Here is a 24,910-nt window from a genome sequence, read left to right as displayed (position 1 = left end):
CATGTCAGGTAGTCCTGGGGCATGGTCCTAGGGCTCAGGTCCTCCGAGAGAGAGAAAGAAAGAGAGAAGGAGAGAATTAGAGAACGCACACTTAGATTCACACAGGACACCGAATAGGACAGGAGAAGTACTCCAGATACAGTGCCTTGCGAAAGTATTCGGCCCCCTTGAACTTTGCGACCTTTTGCCACATTTCAGGCTTCAAACATAAAGATATAAAACTGTATTTTTTTGTGAAGAATCAACAACAAGTGGGACACAATCATGAAGTGGAACGACATTTATTGGATATTTCAAACTTTTTTAACAAATCAAAAACTGAAAAATTGGCCGTGCAAAATTATTCAGCCCCTTTACTTTCAGTGCAGCAAACTCTCTCCAGAAGTTCAGTGAGGATCTCTGAATGATCCAATGTTGACCTAAATGACTAATGATGATAAATACAATCCACCTGTGTGTAATCAAGTCTCTGTATAAATGCACCTGCACTGTGATAGTCTCAGAGGTCCGTTAAAAGCGCAGAGAGCATCATGAAGAACAAGGAACACACCAGGCAGGTCCGAGATACTGTTGTGAAGAAGTTTAAAGCCGGATTTGGATACAAAAAGGTTTCCCAATCTTTAAACATCACAAGGAGCACTGTGCAAGCGATAATATTGAAATGGAAGGAGTAACAGACCACTGCAAATCTACCAAGACCTGGCCGTCCCTCTAAACTTTCAGCTCATACAAGGAGAAGACTGATCAGAGATGCAGCCAAGAGGTCCATGATCACTCTGGATGAACTGCAGAGATCTACAGCTGAGGTGGGAGACTCTGTCCATAGGACAACAATCAGTCGTATATTGCACAAATCTGGCCTTTATGGAAGAGTGGCAAGAAGAAAGCCATTTCTTAAAGATATCCATAAAAAGTGTTGTTTAAAGTTTGCCACAAGCCACCTGGGAGACACACCAAACATGTGGAAGAAGGTGCTCTGGTCAGATGAAACCAAAATTGAACTTTTTGGCAACAATGCAAAACGTTATGTTTGGCGTAAAAGCAACACAGCTGAACACACCATCCCCACTGTCAAACATGGTGGTGGCAGCATCATGGTTTGGGCCTGCTTTTCTTCAGCAGGGACAGGGAAGATGGTTAAAATTGATGGGAAGATGGATGGAGCCAAATACAGGACCATTCTGGAAGAAAACCTGATGGAGTCTGCAAAAGACCTGAGACTGGGACGGAGATTTGTCTTCCAACAAGACAATGATCCAAAACATAAAGCAAAATCTACAATGGAATGGTTCAAAAATAAACATATCCAGGTGTTAGAATGGCCAAGTCAAAGTCCAGACATGAATCCAATCGAGAATCTGTGGAAAGACTGAAAACTGCATCCAACCTCACTGAGCTCGAGCTGTTTTGCAAGGAGGAATGGGAAAAAATGTCAGTCTCTCGATGTGCAAAACTGATAGAGACATACCCCAAGCGACTTACAGCTGTAATCGCAGCAAAAGGTGGCGCTACAAAGTATTAACTTAAGGGGGCTGAATAATTTTGCACGCCCAATTTTTCAGTTTTTGATTTGTTAAAAAAGTTTGAAATATCCAATAAATGTCGTTCTATTTCATGATTGTGTCCCACTTGTTGTTGATTCTTCACAAAAAAATACAGTTTTATATCTTTATGTTTGAAGCCTGAAATGTGGCAAAAGGTCGCAAAGTTCAAGGGGGCCGAATACTTTCGCAAGGCACTGTATAACAAACTGACCCTAGCCCCCCGACACAAACTACTGCAGCATAAATACTGGAGGCTGAGACATGAGGGGTCAGGAGACACTGTGGCCCCATCCGAGGACACCCCCGGACAGGGCCAAACAGGAAGGATATAACCCCACCCACTTTGCCAAAGCACAGCCCCCACACCACTATCTTCAACCACCAACTTACCATCCTGAGACATGGCTAAGTATACAAAGACCTTCGCCACGGCACAACCCAAGGGGGGGGGGGGGGCGCCAACCCAGACATGAAGATCACATCAGTGAATCAACCCACTCAGGGACGGCATGAGAGAGCCCCAGTAAGCCAGTGACTCAGCCCCTGTAATAGGGTTAGAGGCAGAGAATCCCAGTGGAAAGAGGGGAACCGGCCAGGCAGAGACAGCAAGGGCGGTTCGTTGCTCCAGAGCCTTTCCGTTCACCTTCTCACTCCTGGGCCAGACTACACTCAATCATATGACCCACTGAAGAGATGAGTCTTCATTAAAGACTTAAAGGTTGAGATCGAGTTTGCGTCTCTGACATGGGTAGGCAGACCGTTCCATAAAAATGGAGCTCTATAGGAGAAAGCCCTGCCTCCAGCTGTTTGCTTAGAAATTCTAGTGACAATTAGGAGGCCTGCGTCTTGTGACCGTAGCATACGTGTAGGTATGTACGGCAGGACCAAATCAGAGAGATAGGTAGGAGCAAGCCCATGTAATGCTTTGTAGGTTAGCAGTAAAACCTTGAAATCAGCCCTTGCTTTGACAGGAAGCCAGTGTAGAGAGGCTAGCACTGGAGTAATATGATCAATTTTTTTTGTTCTAGTCAGGATTCTAGCAGCCGTATTTAGCACTAACTGAAGTTTATTTAGTGCTTTATCCGGGTAGCCGGAAAGTAGAGCATTGCAGTAGTCTAACCTAGAAGTGACAAAAGCATGGAAAAAATGTTCTGCATTTTTTGGACAGAAAGTTTCTGATTTTTGCAATGTTACGTAGATCATCAAAGGTAAGGGAATATTTATAATGCTATTTCTGACTTCTGTTGACTCCAAAACATGGCGGGTATCTGTTTGGCTTGTTTTGTTGTCTGAGCGCTGTAATCAGATTATTGCATGGTGTGCTTTTTTCCGTAAAGTTTTTTTGAAATCTGACACAGCGGTTGCATTAAGGAGAAGTGGATCTAAAATTCCATGCATAACAGCTGTATCTTTTATCAATGTTTATTATGAGTATTTCAGTAAATTGATGTGGCTCTCTGCAAAATCACCGGATGTTTTGGAACTACTGAACATAGCACGCCAATGTAAACTGAGATTTTTGAAAATAAATATGAACTTTATCGAACAAAACATACATGTATTGTGTAACATGAAGTCCTATGAGTGTCATCTGATGAAGATCATCAAAGGTTAGTGATGAATTTTATCTACATTTCTGCTTTTTGTGACTCCTCTCTTTGGCTGGAAAAATGGCTGTGTTTTTCTGTGACTAGGCGTTGACCTAACATAATTGTTTGGTGTGCTTTTGCTGTAAAGCCTTTTTGAAATCGGACACTGTGGTGGGATTAACAACAAGTTTATCTTTAAAATGGTGCCTAATACTTGTATGTTTGAGGAATTTTAATTATGAGATTTCTGTTGTTTGAATTTGGCGCCCTGCACTTTCATTGGCTGTTGACATATCGATCCCGGTAGCGGGATTTCAGCCATAAGAAGCTAGGCTGCTATCAGGGCGACATGGGTTATGACAGCAGGTATCCTCCACAGAAAATGAACAAAAATAGGGGTCATTGTGTCACTGTAATCTCGTGGGGAGGCTGTGTGTGTGCTGACATGGAGAGAAATGCTCTCCATTTGAGGGGTAAGTAGCGGGTCCAGGGTAAATAGCGTGGCAGTGATGTATTGTAAACTGCCTCTGATGATCTGGGTGAGCAGTGGGGCATCCCTCCTGGCTGCATTGATGAAAATAGATCTTGATGATCAAATCAAAGTTTATTGGTCGCGTACACAGATTTGCAGATGTTAGGTGCAGCGAAATGCTTGGGTTTTTAGCTCCAACAGTGCAGTAGCATTACAAATGTTTAAAACAATACAAACATAATCCAGAGAAATTAAGAAATATCAGTACGAGTAATGTCAGAGACTGGAATATAAATATATATTCATACAGTATATACACTACCGGTCAAAAGTTTTAGAACACTGTTTTTTTGAGCTGTTGATGACATAATACGGACTTAGCCCTATTTGGTAAAAGACCATCTTCTGTATACCATTCCTACCTTTTAACAACACAACTGATTGGCTGAAACGCATTAAGAAGGAAAGAAATTCCACAAATTAACTTTTAAGAAGGTACACCTGTTAATTTTAAATGGATTCCAGGTGACTACCTCATGAAGCTGGTTGAGAGAATACCAATTGTGTGCAAAGCTGTCATCAAGGCAAAGGGTGGCTATTTGAAGAATCTCAAATATAAAATATATTTTGATTTGTTTAAAACTTCATTGGTTAGTATATGATTCCATATGTATTATTTCATAGTTTTGATGTCTTCACTATTATTCTACAATGTAGAAAATAGTAAAAAAAAAACATTTAAAAACCTTGAATGAGTAGGTGTTCTAAAACTTTTGACCGGTAGTATATGCACACATTGTCACGCCCTGACCTTAGAGATCCTTTTTATGTCTCTATTTTGGTTTGGTCAGGGCGTGAGTTGGGGTGGGCATTCTATGTTTTGTGTTCTATGTTTTCTATTTCTTTGTGGTTGGCCGGGTATGGTTCTCAATCAGGGACAGCTGTCTATCGTTGTCTCTGATTGGGAACCATACTTAGGTTCCCTTTTTCCCACTTGTGTTTGTGGGAGGTTGACTTTGGTTAGAGCATTTTGCTTGTGAGCTTCACGGTTTGTTTTTGTAGTGCTTATTGTTTTGTTTGGCATCATTTGGATTAATAAAGGAAATGTACGCTCACACGCTGCACCTTGGTCCGCTCCTTCCAACAGCCGTGACACACATCCAGTGGGGAGAAAAAGTATTTGATACACTGCAGATTTTGCAGGTTTTCCTACTTACAAAGCATGTAGAGGTCTGTAATTTTTATCATAGGTAAACAAAAATCCAGAAAATCACATTGTATGATTTTTAAGTAATTAATTTGCATGTTATTGCATGACATAAGTATTTGATACATCAGAAAAGCAGAACTTAATTGCAAACCTTTGTTTGCAATTACAGAGATCATACGTTTCCTGTAGTTCTTGTCCAGGTTTGCACACACTGCAGCAGAGATTTTGTCCCACTCCTCCATACAGAACTTCTCCAGATCCTTCAGGTTTTGGGGCTGTCGCTGGGCAATACGGACTTTCAGCTCCCTCCAAAGATTTTCTATTGAGTTCCAGTCTGGAGACTGGCTAGGCCACTCCAGGACCTTGAGATGCTAGTTACGGAGCCACTCCTTAGTTGCCCTGGCTGTGTGTTTCGGGTCGTTGTCATGCTGGAAGACCCAACCACGACCCATCTTCAATGCTCTTACTGAGGGAAGAAGGTTGTGGACCAAGATCTTGCGATACATGGCCCCATCCATCCTCCCCTCAATACGGTGCAGTCGTCCTGTCCCCTTTGCAGAAAAGCATCCCCAAAGAATGATGTTTCCACCTCCATGCTTCACGGTTGGGATGGTGTTCTTGGGGTTATACTCATCCTTCTTCTTCCTCCAAACACGGCGAGTGGAGTTTAGACGAAAAAGCTCTATTTTTGTCTCATCAGACCACATGATCTTCTCCCATTCCTCATCTGGATCATCCAGATGGTCATTGGCAAACTTCAGATGGTCCTGGACATGCGCTGGCTTGAGCAGGGGGACCTTGTGTGCGCTGCAGGATTTTAATCCATGACGGCGTAGTGTGTTACTAATGGTTTTCTTTGAGACTGTGGTCCCAGCTCTCTTCAGGTCATGGACCAGGTCCTGCCGTGTAGCTCTGGGCTGATCCCTCACCTTCCTCATGATCATTGATGCCCCACGAGGTGAGATCTTGCATGGAGCCCCAGACCGAGGGTGATTGACCGTCATCTTGAACTTCTTCCATTTTCTAATAATTGCGCCAACAGTTGTTGCCTTCTCACCAAGCTGCTTGCCTATTGTCCTGTAGCCCATCCCAGCCCTGTGCAGGTCTACAATTTTATCCCTGATGTACTTACACAGCTCTCTGGTCTTGGCCATTGTGCAGAGGTTGGAGTCTGTTTGATTGTGTGTGTGGACAGGTGTCTTTTATACAGGTAACGATTTCAAACAGGTGCAGTTAATACAGGTAATGAGTGGAGAACAGGGGGCTTCTTAAAGAAAAACTAACAGGTCTGTGAGAGCTGGAATTCTTACCGGTTGGTAGGTGATCAAATACTTGTGTCATGCAATAAAATGCAAATTAATTACTTAAAAATCAAAATCAAATACTTGTTCTCCCCACTGTACATATACAGTGGGTAAAACAGTATGTAAACATTTTTAAAGTGACCAGTGTTCAATGACTTGATGTACATAGGGCAGCAGTCTATAAGGTGCAGGGTAGAGTGCTGGGTGGTGCATTGAGCTGATCGCACCACCCTCTGGAGAACCCTGTGGTTGCAAACGATGCAATTGTCGTACAAGGTGGTGATACAGCCCGACAGGATTCTCTCAATGGTGTATCTTTAGAAGTTTGAGGGTCTTAGTGGCCAAGCCAAATTTCTACAGCCTCTTGAAGTTGAAGAGGTGCTGTTGCGCCTTCTTCACCACGCTGTCTGTGTGAAGGGACCATTTCAGGGTGTCAGTGATGTGCACGCCGAGGAACTTGAAGCTTTTGACCCTCTTCCCTGTGGCTCCGTTGATGTGGATGAGGGAATGCTCTCGCTGCTGTTTCCTGTAATCTACAATTTGCTCCTTCGTTTTATTGACATTGAAGGAGAGGTTATTTTCCTGGCACCACTCCGTCAGGGCTCTTACCTGCTCCCTGTTTGATTTCTCATCATTATTGGTGATGTGTTATCAGCGAACTTAATGATTGAGTTGGATACATGCATGGCCACGCAGTCATGGGGGAACAGGGAGTACAGGTGGGGGCTGAGCACGCACCCCTGTGGGGCCCCCGTGTTGAAGATCAGCGTGGCGGAGATGTTGTTGCCTTCCTTCACTACGTGCGGTCGGCTTGTCAGGAAGTCCAGGACTCACTTGCACAGGAAGGGGTTCAAACTGAGGGCCTTGAGCTTAGTGATGAACTTGGAGAGCACTATGGTGTTGAAGGCTGAGCTGTAGTCGATGAATGGGTGTTAGCGGGGTGAACAGGCAGTGGCTCGGGTGGTTGTTGTCCTTGATGATCTTTATGGCCTTCCTGTGACATCGGGTGGTGTAGTTGTCCTGGAGGGCAGGTAGTTTGCCCACGGTGATGAGTTGTGCAGACCTCACTACCCTCTGGAGAGCCTTACGGTTGTGGGCAGAGCAGTTGCCGTACCAGGCGGTGATACAGCCCAACAGGATGCTCTAGATTGTCCATCTGTAGAAGTTTGTGAGTGCTTTTGGTGACAAGCCGAATTTCTTCAGCCTCCTGAGGTTGAAGAGGCGCTGCTGCGCCTTCTTCACGACGCTGTCTGTGTGGGTGGACCAATTCAGTTTGTCCGTGATGTGTACGCTGAGGAACTTAAAACTTACTACCCTCTCCACTACTGTCCCATCGATGTGGATAGGGGGGTGCTCCCTCTGCTGTTTCCTGAAGTCCACAATCATCTCCTTTGTTTTGTTGACGTTGAGTGTGAGGTTATTTTTCTGACACCACACTCCGAGGGCCCTCACCTCCTCCCTGTAGGCCGTCTCGTCGTTGTTGGTAATCAAGCTTACCACTGTAGTGTCGTCCGCAAACTTGATGATTGAGTTGGAGGCGTGCATGGCCACGCAGTCGTGGGTGAACAGGGAGTACAGGAGAGGGCTCAGAACGCACCCTTGTGGGTCCCCAGTGTTGAGGATCAGCGGGGTGGAAATGTTGTTACCTAGCTTCACCACCTGGGGGCGGCCCGTCAGGAAGTCCAGTACCCAGTTGCACAGGGCGCGGTCGAGACCCAGAGTCTCGAGCTTGATGACGAGTTTGGAGGGTATGATGGTGTTAAATGCTGAGCTGTAGTCGATGAACAGCATTCTCACATAGGTATTCCTCTTGTCCAGATGGGTTAGGGCAGTGTGCAGTGTGGTTGATATTGCATCATCTGTGGACCTATTTGGGCGGTAAGCAAATTGGAGTGGGTCTAGGGTGTTAGGTAGGGTGGAGGTGATATGGTCCTTGACTAGTCTCTCAAAGTACTTCATGATGACGGAAGTGAGTGCTACGGGGTGGTAATCGTTTAGCTCAGTTACCTTAGCTTTCTTGGGAACAGGGACATTGGTGGCCCTCTTGAAGCATGTGGGAACAGCCGACTGGGTTAAGGTTTGATTGAATATGTCCGTAAACACACCAGCCAGCTGGTCTGCGCATGCTCTGAGGGCGCGGCAGGGGATGCCGTCTGGGCCTGCAGCCTTGCGAGGGTTAACACGTTTAAATGTTTTACTCATGTCGGCTGCAGTGAAGGAGAGTCTGCAGGTTTTGGTTGCAGGCCGTGTCAGTGGCACTGTATTGTCCTCAAAGCGGGCAAAAAAGTTATTCAATCTGCCTGGGAGCAAGACATCCTGGTCCGAGACAGGGCTGGTTTTCTTTTTGTAATCCGTGATTGACTGTAGACCCTGCCACATACCTCTTGTGTCTGAGCCGTTGAATTGTGACACTACTTTGTCTCTATACTGACGCTTAGCTTGTTTGATTGCCTTGCGGAGGGAATAGCTACACTGTTTGTATTTGGTAATGTTTCTGGTCACCTTTCCCTGGTTAAAAGCAGTGGTTCACGCTTTCAGTTTCACGCGAATGCTGCCATCAATCCACGGTTTCTGGTTTGGGAATGTTTTAATCGTTGCTATGAGAACGACATCATCAATGCACTTTCTAATGAACTCGCTCACCGAATCAGCATATTCGTCAATGTTGTTGTTTGACGCAATGCGGAACATATCCCAGTCCACGTGACCGAAGCAGTCTTGAAGCGTGGAATCAGATTGGTCGGACCAGCGTTGAACAGACCTGAGCGCGGGAGCTTCTTGTTTTAGTTTCTGTCTGTAGGCAGGGAGCAACAAAACGGAGTCGTGGTCAGATTTTCCGAAAGGAGGAAGGGGGAGAGTAAGTTAGAATAGCAATGATCCAAGGTTTTACCAGCCCTGGTTGGGCAATCGATATGCTGATACAATTTAGAGAGTCTTGTTTTCAGATTAGCCTTGTTAAAATCCCCAGCTACAATGATTGCAGCCTCAGGATATGTGGTTTCCAGTTTGCAAAGAGTCAAATAAAGTTTGTTCAGGGCCATTGATGTGTCTGCTTGGGGGGGAATATATACGGCTGTGATTATAAACGAAGAGAATTCCCTTGGTAGAAAATGCGGTCGACATTTGATTGTGAGGAATTCTAAATCAGGTGAACAGAAGGTATTTAGTTCCTATATGTTGTTGTGACCACACCACATCTCGTTAACCATAAGGGATACGCCCCCGCCCCTCTCCTTACCAGAAAGATGTTTGTTTCTGTCGGTGCGATGCGTGAAGAAACCAGCTGGCTGCACCGATTCCGTTAGCGTCTCTCGAGTGAGCCATGTTTCCGTGAAGCAAAGAACGTTACAGTCTCTGATGTCTCTCTGGAATGCTACCCTTGCTCGGATTTCATCAACCTTGTTGTCAAGAGACTGGACATTGGCGAGTAGTATGCTAGGGAGTGGTGCGCGATGTGCCCGTCTCCGGAGCCTGACCAGAAGCCCGCTTCGTTTCCCTCTTTTACAACGTTGTTGTTTTGGGTTGCCGGCTGGGATCCATTCCGTTGTCCTGGGTGGAAGACAGAACACAGGATCTGCTTCGGGAAAGTCATATTCCTGGTAGTACTGATGGTGAGTTGACGCTGCTCTTATATTCAGTAGTTCTTCCCGACTGTATTTAATGAAACCTAAGATTACCTGGAATACCAATGTAAGAGATAACACGTAAAAAAAAAAAACATTACTGCATAGTTTCCTAGGAACGCGAAGCGAGGCGGCCATCTCTGTCGGCATAGGAAGTATTTTGTTGCGTGTGTTCAGGTGTGTTGGCCACACCTGATCTTAATGAGTGCTTGTTTTCCTTTGAAATGGGGTCTGTTTGAATAGACTAAAATGACCAGCTTTGTATGTGTAGAAAAAAGCTCCATCCTGGTGGCACAAAGGACTAATTCCACGGACAGAAAACAGAGGAGTATAGGTTTGAGTCTCACTGATGTGGTTGCATGCCTAAGGAAATGCATTTCCCTGTGTTCTATCTGTGCTTGGAGTTTAAAACAGTAAAAAAATTACCTAGCAGTGTCATTAAGTCTCACTGAAAAATTCAGTTAAAGTTGAGGAAGTTATTCAAAACCTCCAAATAACCTATGAATTCCATTCTCGGTGTCAATAAAACCTCCCAGGAAAACGTTCAAGGAACCAGAGTAAAACGTCCTCCATGCAACCTAAAAATAAATGTTCCCCAACAGGGAAAACTTTTACATCTGTTCTCAGAACATTTAAAAAACGTTACATTTTACCGGTCAGGAAACCTATGGCTTTGATCCCTCAATCAATGTGAAACCAAAAACATTTGTTCCTACAACTTCAAAGGAACCAAATGTGCTATCTGGGCAGGTTGTTTTGGATACCATATGAATATGTTTGCCCAAATCTAGTATAGTTTTACAGTTATTCTAAAATGTGTGATGATTCAAAGCCTATTATAAGCCTATTATATAAGACATCGAAATAAACCAACTATTGAGTCAGCTATGGGCTGAAAATGACACGGGGGAGGCTTACTGCTTTGCTTCTTCAAGCGTTCTCTGCTGCTCAATCCCTTCGCGCGTTTCCACAACCATGCGCTGCTTGCTCTCTCAGTTCCTACTGCTCATTCCACTCCGCTACTGGACAAACCGTCGAGAACACGAAAATGCTTACGGAGCTCCTCTAAAAGGGTGCCACCAATGAATTTGACTTTACCGAGCTGATTTGGCAGAGTTTATATGGTAAGATGCATTTATTTATTTATTGCTGTTTTGTATTTAGTATTGGTTCATACGGCAACATTTGTGTGACTGTGAACTAGTATATTATCTACACTGTTATTATTATCAGATATAGTAACTGGCAGTGATGAATTACGACGGACTTGAACTCACGTTTAGGCTTACCTGGACGGCACAGGTTACCGAACCGTGCAACATATAGGCTACGGTTATGTTGGAGGATGTTGTCACTGCACCATCGATAGTTTGCATTATTGTGTGATTTCTTATCTTATATCCTAGAGAACATGTCATTGACTGTGCATTTTTCTTGGCACCCAGGTACACGACGCCTTCCACCCTGTTGCTCTGAGTTGATGGAGGAGACATATATAAAGTTTTATTTTAATAACATTTAGATATCACTATTTTGTTTAATATGCACCTATGTGTTCAATATTTTATTAACACTTGCCTTTTAAAAAAAATGTTTTACATGAGATGATTATAAACTTTCATGAGCACCCCAACACCATCACCACCAAATGTTAGATATTTCCTTTGTAGCTTATCTATTGTCTGTCTAACTACTTGATGTTGCTCTATGGGGTGTATATAGCCTATGTGATAAGGTTGCATGAGCCATTTATGTCCTGTTTGATAATCATGTCTATGCATTCAGTGTAAAGACAGGTGCTGTAAGTCAAAATGTACAAGATAAGATCCACAATTGACCTTTCCACATCTCAAAGTGCCAGTTTGCATTTCTCGTTTCTGTGAGGCACAGGGAAGCATGTAGGACTAAATTAATCTTCTGTCATATCACCGGGGTTAGTCTGTAGCCTCAGGTCAGTAGAGCTTCTCTCTCTGTGAGAGTGCACCCTTCTCTCTCAGCTGCTCTGCCTGTGGCTGTTGCATGTCAGCTACTGTATGTGACTTGCCCCCCTGGCAGAGGAGAGAGTTGGGAGAGATTCTGGCAAGCAAGATCCACTCAGGGGGGCCCTAACCATTTTTACAAAATTGTGTATTTATACTTTTAGCTGTCAGCATTGTCCATTGTCACTTCTTTCACCTGCTTCCCTAAAGCCCCGCTATCTATCTATCTATCTATCTATCTATCTATCTATCTATCTATCTATCTATCTATCTATCTATCTATCTATCAAATGTATTTATAAAGCCCTTTTTACATTAGCAGTTGTCACAAAGTGCCTATACAGATACCCAGCCTTAAACCCCAAAGAGCAAACAATGCAAATGTAGAAGCACGGTGGCTAGGAAAAACTTCATAGAAACGCAGGAACCTAAGAAAAAACCTAGAGAGAAACCAGGCCCAAAGGTTGGCCAGTCCTCTTCGGGCTGTGCCAGATGGAGATTATAAGAGTACATGACCATTAAGGCCACATCAACGATGTTCAAACATTCATAGATGACAAGCAAGGTCAAATAATAATCACAGTGGTGATAGAGGGTTCAACAGGTCAGCACCTCAGGAGTAAAAGTCAGTTAGCTTTTCATAGCCGAGCAGAGAGAGAGAGAGAGAGAGGTCTGGGTAGCACCTCCGGTGAACAGGTCAGGTTTCCATAGCCACAGGCAGAACAACAGAAACTGGAGCAGCAGCACGACCAGGTGGACTGGGGACGGGGACAGCCAGGAGTCGTCAGGCCAAGTAGTCCTGAGGCATGGTCTTAGGGCTCAGGTTCTCTGGGAGGGGAGAGGGAGAGCATACCTAATACAGGAAACCAGCAAAATAACATTTTGTTATTACAGCTTGAATTCAAAATTGATTAAATATAACAAAAATTCTCACCCATCTACACACAATACCCCATAGTGAAAAAGTTCAAATATGTTTTTAGAAATGTTGGCACATTTATAGTAAATGAAGAACAGAAATATCTAATTTACTTAAGTGTTCACACCCCTGAGTGAATGTTAGAATCCCCTTTGGCAGCGATTACAGCTGTGAGTCATTTTGGGTAAGTCTAAGAGCTTTGCACACCTGGATTGCACAATATTTGCACATGATTCTTTTTTTAAATTCTGCAAGCTCTGTCAATTTGGTTGTTGATCATTGCTAGACAGCCATTTTCAAGTCTTGAAATAGATTTTCAAGGCGATTTAAGCTAAAACTTTAACTACGCCACTCAGGAACAGGGCTGTTGCGGTGACCGTATTACCGGCGGTCACGAGTCATGAAGGCAGTCAAATTCCATGTGACCGTTTAGTCATGGTAGTTAGGCTTCTCCAAGCTCTGATGCTGCTGATGGCCATTAGTAGCCTACCAAACTTGCTAACTGCTTGGTACTCAGCACTCTATTGTCCCTCCAATCACTCTGACACCAATACAAATGTATTCGACAATCTAATCAAACACTTCATGAGAGTCCATTTCAATAGGCTATGCAATCGCATGAGAAAACAGAGTGAAAGCCTCTATTAAAAAGGAAACCATCAGCTTTCTATAGACTAGGCCTACTATATTTATTTCTCAACTCTCCTAATATTAAGCACAGTGCTTCTCTTTACAGCAGGAGTATAGCCTACCTGGCTGGCATGAAAATGAACCACGGGGAAATGTGTCTTCCATTCGCTATTTTTCTGCTGCCCCTGTTACGAGACAGGTGCATGATAATGGTTCATTCTAAATAAAAAAATTGTTCACACATATTATTTAGTATATGTAAAGACAATATTAAATCAAGAATAGTCTGATTGGTGACAATATTAGCCTATCACTTGTGAATTATATGTTATCACTTGTGAATGATGCCTACCATAAGAAACAATGCCTTTTTTTGCGACTTTTTCAATCATAGTCGCACACCTCATGTAGCCTAGCCCATAGGCCTATTTGTTTTAATAAGGTTTGTATCACAACTAAAGTGGCCAAATAACTTCTTAAAGTTAAGCACATTAATCCGCTTTACAAGGGGTGTAGAGCCTAACTAGCATACATAAGCAGTGTGTGAGTTTCAAGTTTGGGAAAGATCATTTTCACCATAAAAATGCACCTTTATCATAAAAGCATTACATGCATAATCACATTTGTGGTCACTTTTGATAATGGTGTTTTCCCACTAATGGATCATTCACGCTTATTAAAGCCAACTGCCATGTGCGCATTGCTGTGCTTATAATATGAAGAAATAGCCTAATAGTTTATCATTTTAAGACCATGTTTGGAATATTTATTTCTTGCACAGAATAGAATAGGTCAAGTCTTCACTTGTAGCCTGTGAGAAAGACCCGATCACGTGATGGAGAACTGTGTAAGTGAGATGAGGTGCTTCAAAGCGAGCAGCATTTAGGGTGAAGGGCTGCAAATGACCTGGATTTTTTTTAGGGTGCATCATGGTCACACAAAGGGGATGCCGCAGGGAAATTCGAGGCATTATCAAGTGCTTCTAAAATTGTGAATGAGAGACTGACGAAGTGTGCAAAAAAACTAAGCAGAGCTCATGCTTTTCAAGCAACTTTAAAAGAAAATCATCGTTATTGTTGCATCATGCAGCCTTACAATGTATTAAAAATCAAAACATATAGCTCAACATTTGTAGAACTAAAGTTACATTAATAACTCTAAATTAAGCATATAGGAGTACCTATTTCTTTGTTAACCGCTCAACACAGAATAGCCACATGTGTGCACTTTTTTATTTATTTTTACCTTTATTTAACTAGACAAGTCAGTTAAGAACAAATTCTTATTTTCAATGACGGTCTAGGAACAGTGGGTTAACTGCCTGTTCAGGGGCAGAACGACAGATTTGTACTTTGTCAGCTCAGGGGTTTGAACTGGCAACCTTCCGGTTACTAGTCCAACACTCTAATCACTAGGCTTACCCAGGTAGCCGGATAGTAGAGCATTGCAGTAGTTTAATCTGTGACAAAGGCATGGATACATTTTCTCCATACATTTTTGACATAAAGTTTCGGATTTTTGCATCGTTACAAAGAAGGAAAAAAGCTGCTCGTAAAATATTTGTTTTCTTTCCTGCTCTGGTCAGAATGTCTGCAGAAAGTTCAAATCCCAGAGGACTACTCTTCTGCATCGCTCTTGTTCTCCCTGAGGACAGTGTGTGAGGAGTGTCACCTCTCTGTGTTTCCCCTGGTGGTTGCAGCGTGAAGGATGTAAGGCCGGAGGAGGACGCAGGATGGAGTGCTCCTGGAAGACAGTGCTGCTGCTGGTGTGTGCCTCTCTGGGGGTCCAGTACACAGCCATCCGCACCCTAAGAGACTCTCTGTCCGGGCCCTGCCACGGTGGCGTCTACCACTGTCAAAACCGACAGCCCAAAGGTAAGAGAAAGCTCAAGCATGAAACCACTAATGCACAACAACAAGCACAATTGGCTGTACTCTACATGACTTAGGGAGCTCACATTCCAGTGTATCTACTTTGTGTGTCTACTGAGAAGTCTTACATTGCCAGAGCCCACAGCCCAAAGGTAGGGTCAAAACTCTGCCAAGAATGTCCCCACTAACTCAGAAAAACAAGCACAAAGTGGCTATGCTAGTATATGGCTTAGGGAGCACACATTCTGCTGTATGTTCTAGCCTACTTTGTGTGTGTCTACCACTGCCAGAGCCAGCTGCCCAAAGGTATAGGCATATCTCTGCCAAGCATGTAACCACTAATACAGAACAAACGCAAAGTGGCTGGACTGTATATATGGCTTAGGGAGCACACATGGGAGAATGCATTTTACTATATGTACTTAGTGTGTGTCTACCGCTGTGAGAGCCAACAGCCCAGAGGTAAGGCTCTATTTGCAAAGCACATAACAAGACTGAGCAACAAACAGAAGTAGCTATACATTCAACTGTATGTATTTTGTTCTTTAATTAAAGTAGAATTTTCATTGAGGTTGTGTTCTAGTCTTGCTCAGTAACTGGTAGGGTTTAAACTGATGCCTCTATTATGTAGCTAGACTAGTGGAGGCTCCTCCTCAGAGGAGGGAATTCCTCCACAGTGAATTTAATTTAAGAAAATATATTTTATATAGATAAAACTACACAGAATATATTCACATTCCACCAAATAATTAATTAAAACACACTGTTTTGCAATGAAGGTCTACAGGAGCCTCAACAACTTTGTAGGGTAGCACCATGGTGTAGTCGGAGGACAGCTAGCTAGCTTCCGTCCTCCTCTGTGTACATTGACTTCAATACAAAACCTAGGAGGATCATGGTTCTCACCCCCTTCCATAGACTTACACAGTAATTATGACAACTTCCAGAGGACGTTGTCTTGCAGCATGAACTGACATGTTGTCCCCTGAATCAATGGATCAGAGAATGAATCAAGTACTGAAATCATAAGCTACAGCTAGCTCAGCAGTTGTCACGACTTCTACCGAAGGTAACTCCTCTCCCTGTTCGGGCGGCGCTCGGCGTCGCCGGTTTACTAGCCGCCACCGATCCCTTTTTCTGTGTTCCATTTCACACCTGGTTTCAATTGCGTTTATTTCTGTGTGTATATAGGGCACCTGTTGCCTGCCTTAATTCGTGCAGGATTAAGCTTGTGTGTATTTGCGTTCGATGATCTATGATGTTTATTGTTTTCGCTATTACGTACGTGTAGTTAAGTTTCGGAACTGAGTTTGTTCCTCCGTGCGTTTGGCACGAATTTCTGTATTGTCTTCACTATTTAGGCACTTGTATGTAGTGTCGGAAATGTGGTTGTTCCTCTGTGTATTGGCATGAGTTTCTGTTCCTTCGAGAGCGTAGTTTTGGATTTTCATCTGTGCCAATTTTGTATTGGTGGACTATGTATATATAAATATATATATACAGTGGGGCAAAAAAGTATTTAGTCAGCCACCAATTGTGCAAGTTCTCCCACTTAAAAAGATGAGAGTCCTGTAATTTTCATCATAGGTACACTTCAACTATGACAGACAAAATGAGGAAAAAAAATCAAGAAAATCACATTGTATGATTTTTAATGAATTTATTTGCAAATTATGGTGGAAAATAAGTATTTGGTCACCTACTAACAAGCAAGATTTCTGGCTCTCACAGACCTGTAACTTCTTCATTTAGAGGCTCCTTTGTCCTCCACTCGCTACCTGTATTAATGGCACCTGTTTGAACTTGTTATCAGTATAAAAGACACCTGTCCACAACCTCAAACAGTCACACTCCAAACTCCACTATGGCCAAGACCAAAGAGCTGTCAAAGGACACCAGAAACAAAATTGTAGACCTGCACCAGGCTGGAAAGACTGAATCTGCAATAGGTAAGCAGCTTGGTTTGAAGAAATCAACTGTGGGAGCAATTATTAGGAAATGGAAGACATACAAGACCACTGATAATCTCCCTCGATCTGAGGCTCCACGCAAGATCTCACCCCGTGGGGTCAAAATGATCACAAGAATGGTGAGCAAAAATCCCAGAACCACACGGGGGGAACTAGTGAATGACCTGCAGAGAGCTGGGACCAAAGTAACAAAGCCTACCATCTGTAACACACTACGCCTCCAGGGACTCAAATCCTGCAGTGTCAGACGTGTCCCCTTGCTTAAACATGTCCAGGTCCATCTAAAGTTTGCTAGAGAGCATTTGGATGATCCAGAAGATTGGGAGAATGTCAAATGGTCAGATGAAACCAAAATATAACTTTTTGGTAAAAACTCAACTCGTCGTGTTTGGAGGACAAAGAATGCTGAGTTGCATCCAAAGAACACCATACCTGCTGTGAAGCATGGGGGTGGAAACATCATGCTTTGGGGCTGTTTTTCTGCAAAGGGACCAGTGACGACTGATCTGTGTAAAGGAAAGAATGAATGGGGCCATGTATCGTGAGATTTTGAGTGAAAACCTCCTTCCATCAGCAAGGGCATTGAAGATGAAACGTGGCTGGGTCTTTCAGCATGACAATGATCCCAAACACACCGCCCGGGCAACGATGGAGTGGCTTCGTAAGAAGCCAGTCTCCAGATCTCAACCCCATAGAAAATCTTTGGAGGGAGTTGAAAGTCCGTCTTGCCCAGCAACAGCCCCAAAACATCACTGCTCTAGAGGAGATCTGCATGGAGGAATGGGCCAATATACCAGCAACAGTGTGTGAAAACCTTGTGAAGACTTACAAAAAACATTTGACCTCTGTCATTGCCAACAAAGGGTATATACCAAAGTATTGAGATAAACTTTTGTTATTGACCAAATACTTATTTTCCACCATAATTTGCAAATAATTCATTAAAAATCCTACAATGTGATTTTCTGGATTTTTTTTCTCATTTTGTCTGTCATAGTTGAAGTGTACCTATGATGAAAATTACAGGCCTCTCTCATCTTTTTAAGTGGGAGAACTTGCACAATTGGTGGCTGACTAAATACTTTTTTACCCCACTGTATATATTAAACACGCATCTCAGAAATCCCTGCTCTCTTGCGCCTGACTCCTACACCTCTCACCGAGACGCACCTTATCACAGCAGTGCATAAAATGTGGTGAGTAGTGGACTCAAAGAGAGAGAAAGACAATAGTTGAACAGTTTTGAACAAATTAATGAATTCAAAAATGGAGGAGCAAGTGAGATATTTTTTTACTTTCACTTATTTAGGTAGCAAATGCAGCTAGCTACTGTAGTTTAGCCTACTCAAACACCCTGCTCAAACAGAGGAATGCTATGTTAGCTATCTGGCTATGACTATCCAACACTGGAACTCTTCCAAGTCAAGGTAAGCTTTTGGTTTTACTCATTTATTGCCACCGGGTCCCACCGGTATAACTACTAAACGGCTTACTGACTGTATACTGCACTACACGATTGTAGCTGGTTTACTAACGCGTTAATTCTATTAACTATGTTGACTATGATGTTACTCCTGATCAGCTAGGTACAGGCAAGAGTGTGTAACTTGGTATTGAATGTGTCACTGTCTGTCCATGTGTCACTGTCTGTCACCTAAAATATTTCTCCTCTCGACCTGTGTGCCACTACATTGTAAACTTTCATTCATAGGCTAGGTTGTAGCAAACTCATGATGGGTATAGGGAAAATTGTAGTATCATGTAGTAGCCTAAGCCTATCAATGTTACATTGAACTGGGTGAATGGAATATGAATGACAATCATCCAATATGCTGTAATAGAAATAAGGCCATGCTCAAAAAAAAAAATTGTCCTCATCTTAAACGGCACTGACCGCCACTGATTAGACAGTAGAAATAACTTGTACATGTGTCACGCCCTGACCATAGTAAGCTGTTTATTCTTTGTGTTGGTTGGGGCGTGATAGTGACTTGGGTGGGTCATCTAGGTGAATTTGTATGTCTACGGTGGCCTGATATGGTTCCCAATCAGAGGCAGCTTATCGTTGTCTCTGATTGGGGATAATATTTAGGTAGCCATTTTCCCCATTGTTAGTTGTGGGATCTTGTCTACGGATAGTTGCCTTTGTGCACCAGTAGCTTCATATGTATGTGGAATTCTACTCACGCTGCGCCTTGGTCTACTCATTACGACGAGCGTGACAACATGACTCAACTGATGGCCAGCAGTCACTTTAATGCGACCAGTAGAGGGCATACAAAGACATTTTATTTTACAATTGCTTGATAATATACAGTGGGGAGAACAAGCATTTGGTACACTGCCGATTTTGCAGGTTTTCCTACTTACAAAGCATGTAGAGGTCTATAATTTAAACTGTGAGAGACGAAATCTAAAACAAAAATCCAGAAAATCACATTGTATGATTTTTAAGTAATTAATTAGCATTTTATTGCATGACATAAGTATTTGATACATCAGAAAAGCAGAACTTAATATTTGGTACAGAAACCTTTGTTTGCAATTAGAGAGATCATACAGTTCCTGTAGTTCTTTACCAGGTTTGCACACACTGCAGCAGGGATTATGGCCCACTCCTCCATACAGACCTTCTCCAGATCCTTCAGATTTCGGGGCTGTCGCTGGGCAATACGGACTTTCAGCTCCCTCCAAAGATTTTCTATTGGGTTCAGGTCTGGAGGCTGGCTAGGCCACTCCAGGACCTTGAGATGCTAGTTACGGAGCCACTCCTTAGTTGCACTGGCTGTGTGTTTCGGGTCGGTGTCATGCTGGAAGACCCATCCACGACCCATCTTCAATGCTCTTACTGAGGGAAGGAGGTTGTTGGCCAAGATCTCGCGATACATGGCTCCATCCATCCTCCCCTCAATACGGTGCAGTCGTCCTGTCCCTTTTGCAGAAAAGCATCCCCAAAGAATGATGTTTCCACCTCCATGCTTCACGGTTGGGATGGTGTTCTTGGGGTTGTACCCATCTTTCTTCCTCCAAACACGGCGAGTGGAGTTTAGACCAAAAGCTTTATTTTTGTCTCATCACACCACATGACCTCCCACTCCTCTGGATCATCCAGATGGTCATTGGCAAACTTCAGACGGGCCTGGAGATGTGCTGGCTTGAGCAGGGGGACCTTGCATGCGCTGCAGGATTTTAATCCATGACGGCGTAGTGTGTTACTAATGGTTTTCTTTGAGACTGTGGTCCCAGCTCTCTTCAGGTCATGGACCACCTCCTACCGTGTAGTTCTGGGCTGATCCCTCACCTTCCTCATGATCATTGATGCCCCACGAGGTGAGATCTTGCATGGAGCCCCAGACCGAGGGGGATTGACCGTCATCTTGAACTTCTTCCATTTTCTAATAATTGCGCCAACAGTTGTGTCTTTTATACTGATAACAAGTTAAAATAGATGCCATTAATACAGATAACAAGTGGAGGACAGAGGATCCTCTTAAAGAAGAAGATACAGGTCTGTGAGAGCCAGAAATCTTGCTTGTTTGTAGGTGACCAAATACTTATTTTCCACCATAATTTGCAAATAAATTCATAAAAAATCCTACAGGATTTTTTCTTCTCATTTTGTCTGTCATAGTTGAAGTGTACCTATGATGAAAATTACAGGCCTCTCTCATCTTTTTAAGTGGGAGAACTTGCACAATTGGTGGCTGACTAAATACTTTTTTGCCCCACTGTACATTCAGGGTTCACAAGTTTAATTTTGGGAATTTTTGCCCACATAAAACCCTTATGTGGTATTCATACAGGAAGAATGTTTGTTTGCGTGGGGTCATTAGTCACTGACTCTCGAGGAGCAGAGGGAGAGCGCAAATAGTAAGCTAATCCTTACCCAAGGGAATTCCCCTTTTCATGGAGGAGAGGATGAGAGAGATGTAATATCTGTGATTCATTTTTATTCATTTGACAATTATCCTCCAGTTTATCCTCATTAATCAGCTTTCGCGGGGTGGCTGTATATCGTCTCCAGATAAAAGTAACGACCCCTTTGCAATCAACTCCTCATCAGCAGTAATTACACGTTAGCAATCCGCTCTATATTTAGAGAGGAGACATTTCACCAGTCCTTGGGTAAACATCGGCAGACAAGCATCTTACTCATGCATGTTTAGCCTACTTTCTGAATTATTTAAGCAAATTGGCTGGATAGAGTCTTCAGTTGGTTTTTCTTAGTCCTCTGTTATGATGATGATACTGGATTCTATTTTACTTTTATAAGCTTCTTTCATTCCAAGTGTCCATGTGCCAAGAGCTTAGGATTGGTTGCAGAACGTCTTTGTCTGAAATTGTATGAAAGTCAACCAATTAATATTAACAGTTGTATTTATAAAGTAGTAAAATAAAGAACAATCATGAAGTTGCCCTCTAAATAAGTCAATTAAGACCCATACTGTTGTATATAGACTTTTTAAATACTTAATCAACTGTATCATATTCTAGAAGCATAGGCAGCTATTGTAGTTATTGCAACTATCACAGTACAATAGGCTACTATGTGTATTACATGGGTACAGATATCCTCTCCTTGTCCCCTTGTCCTTCTAGACTCCAGGTGGAGAGCTATGTGTGAGGACAACACGTTGCCCATGGAAACATCAGCCATGGTCTCCCGGCGCCACATCCTCCTGTTCGCCACCACCCGCAGCGGCTCCTCCTTCACCGGTCAGCTCTTCAACCAGCATCCGGCCATCTTCTACGCGTTCGAGCCCCTCTACCACGTCCAGCAGGCCTTCACCAACTCCAGCGGCAGACTGCGTCGGGCCCTGGACCGCCGGGCCCTGCTGGGGGCCTACCGGGACCTCCTCCTTAACCTCTACACCTGTGACCTACGCTTCCTGGAGAACTACATCCGTCCTGAGCCCCAGGACCACGTCACTGGGTCTTTCTTCCGCCGGAGCTCCAGCCGAGCTCTCTGCTCCCCCCCTGTGTGCCCCGAGGGTGGTGAGGGGGCCTCGGCCTCTGGGAGTCAGCCTGATGAGACCTGGTGCCCCAAGAAGTGCGGGGCGCTGAACCTCACCCTGGCCTCCATCGCGTGTCTTTCACGGGGCCACGTGGCCATCAAGACGGTGCGTGTCCCTGAGGTGGGGGACCTGCGCACCTTGACCGAGGACCCGCGGCTAGACCTAAGGATCGTTCACCTGGTGCGCGACCCCAGAGCCATCCTGGCCTCGCGCATGATGGCATTCTCTGAGCAGTTTCGTGCCTGGAAGATCTGGAATGCTACAGGTAGGCAGCCGCACTACGTAGACCTAGCTCAGATCACCAGCACCTGCAGGGACATGGCAGACTCAGCAGAGACAATGCTGCAGAGGCCGGCGTGGCTGCGTGGACGCTACCTCTTGGTGCGCTACGAGGACCTGGCCCTCAACCCCAAGGAGAAGGCTCTGGAGATCTACAGGTTTGTGGGGTTGGAGATGGATGAAAGCGTGCACTCGTGGATTGCACATAACACCAACAACAGCGCGCCTCCTACATCCGAGTGGAACTATAAGTATTCCACCACCAGAGACTCCAAAGCCACAGCAGAGAGCTGGAGACTGAGACTAGGGTTTGATATAGTGAGGACTTTGCAGACTCTGTGCAATGATACACTCTCTCTTCTAGGCTACAGGGTGGTCCACTCTGTGGCTGATCTGAGAAACATGTCTAATAGTCTGGTGGAGCCCAGGCCTTTTCAGACTCTCGTATAAATGTGACCATGCAGGTGGTTGGATATAATGCTACAAGAGCTCCATAGTGTAACTGATATGTTGTCTGTGTCTTCACTCAAACACAGGCAATCCAATTTTGATCTTTTTCCACTAATTGGTCTTTTGACCAATCAGATCAGCTCTTTTGCCTATAATTGGGCAAACAATCAGAACTGCCTGTGTAAATGCAGCCAATGATGCAAAGTTTTATTTCACAGAAATGTTTTATGACTATGATTATGACAATGACTCTGTCTGTGTGTGTCTTCATTGCATTTAATATCTCCAAGCATTTTGTTTATGCCAAGCAATTTAAGATATTTCCCCCCAAAATGGTTGGGAATTTAAATGCATTTCATTTACAGTTTGCATGTGGTTTGAAAATTACACTCCAAAAACCGACAGAACTCAACTGCCAGTCCAGTATGTTACCTGCCAGTATCGAGGAGAATCTCATGTTTTTGAGTTGTCTTGGATAAAGCTTCTTAGTGTACGTGTTTATGTGCTGCTCCATTCATATTCTCTTTCACAGCAATGACATGTATACTTAAGGTCAGATTTATACTTTTACCTTAGAATGTTATGTTTTTAATCCTGGAAATAATATTGTTTCTATGTTCTTTTTCCTGGAAATTCAATGTGTCTTTGTCCAACACTTTGTATTCATGTTTTATTTCCTAGAATAACAATTGCTGACGTTGCACTGATGCCAGCGCGTAGTACAGTAATTCTAGCCTCAAGTCACTCTAATGGTGTTATGTTTTCTAAGAATGGCTCGATGCAGGTCATCCATTTATGCTCACCTTAAAGGGATGGAGGGGATTTTTGTGAAATGAAAATTATAGTGCTTGCCTGACAAAGCATCTTCGAAAATGCTCTGAACGATGCCTGGAAATGGCTTAAAATGTCACAGGTAACCACACCATGAAGATCAGAGCCTGTATCCTACTTTGTATTGCAACCTGATTTCAAATGTACACTTCAGACAGAGGCCTTTGGTTGGTACACTGTATATACTATCATATATGTGTTATTAAAAGAAAAGGTGTCAGTGCTTTGTCTTAAGTCTGTAACTGTCAACTGTAAATCAGGTTTGTCAAAATATCATAAAGCTCTGTTTTATAAATTTAATATTTTCTAAATAAATCGATTTAACATAACAAACAAATTCTGTTTATTTGATTAAGTTAGGCTAATTGTGCTGAAGTCAGTCAAACGACAATCCTTCAATATCAAAATGAAAACCTACAGACAAGGACATTGTGGTTAGAATAATTTATGTAACTGAGCCTGGTGCTAATTCAACATCTATCATTTTATTTCCGCTCCAATCGAATTTGGATTGTCTTCAAACTAAACCTAAATCTTGTCATTGCTGATGTGGGGAAATAAACAATCAATAGTATTGACTCTGAGAGAATCCTAGTGGACAGAAATTATGTATAATGTTAAAGGTTTGATAACAATACGCCCAGCTAGCACATAATGTTCTGAGAACCATATGTTTCTTAAAGTTTGGTGAAAGCATGGTTCTCCTATGGTTATTTTGCATACAACCTTATTCTGAGAACCATATGTTTCTTTGGTGAGAATTTCAGTACTTCATCATAACATTTTCTACAGATTTCCTCGTGGTTCTATTTAAAGTCATGTTCTCAGAACATTAAGAAAACTTTCCATAAAAAAAAAACAAGAAAACGTTCTAAGAATGTTATTTAAAAACATATATTCCTTTCTCAGCATCAACAAAATTCTATCCTCTATCTTGTTCAGCGTGTTCAGGTGTGTTGGCCGCACCCACTAATTGGCCACACCTGATCTTAATGAGTGCTTGTTTCCGTTAAAATGGGGTTTGTATAGACTAAAATGAACAGCTTGAATTATTTTTAAAAAACATGACATGCTAGCTCTATCCTGGTGGTGCAGTGGACTAATTCCATGGATAGGGAACATAAGTTCAAATCTCACCAACACCGTGCCACAATAAAACATATATATATATTTGAAAAATCTAAGCAAATTAATTTTCATGTTCTCAGAACCTTTCAAAAATGC

The 24,910-nt window shown here is 43.1% G+C and overlaps 1 protein-coding gene across 1 annotated transcript; it reads left to right on the top strand.

Moving 5' to 3' along the window:
• Window positions 1–10,648: 10,648 nt before the first annotated feature.
• Window positions 10,649–24,004, top strand: LOC110497842 (carbohydrate sulfotransferase 1-like). Its single transcript, XM_021574271.2, has 3 exons — window positions 10,649–10,866; window positions 14,856–15,144; window positions 21,711–24,004. Exons 2-3 carry the CDS (start codon window positions 15,003–15,005, stop codon window positions 22,853–22,855), a joined length of 1,287 nt encoding a protein of 428 aa, XP_021429946.1. The 5' UTR covers window positions 10,649–10,866; window positions 14,856–15,002; the 3' UTR covers window positions 22,856–24,004.
• The last annotated feature ends 906 nt before the right edge of the window (window positions 24,005–24,910 follow it).

This window comes from Oncorhynchus mykiss, chromosome 2 (genome assembly GCF_013265735.2).
Source record: "Oncorhynchus mykiss isolate Arlee chromosome 2, USDA_OmykA_1.1, whole genome shotgun sequence".
NCBI lineage: Eukaryota > Metazoa > Chordata > Actinopteri > Salmoniformes > Salmonidae > Oncorhynchus > Oncorhynchus mykiss.
Note: the sequence above shows the minus strand (reverse complement) of the source record. Positions and strands in the feature narration are given on the sequence as shown.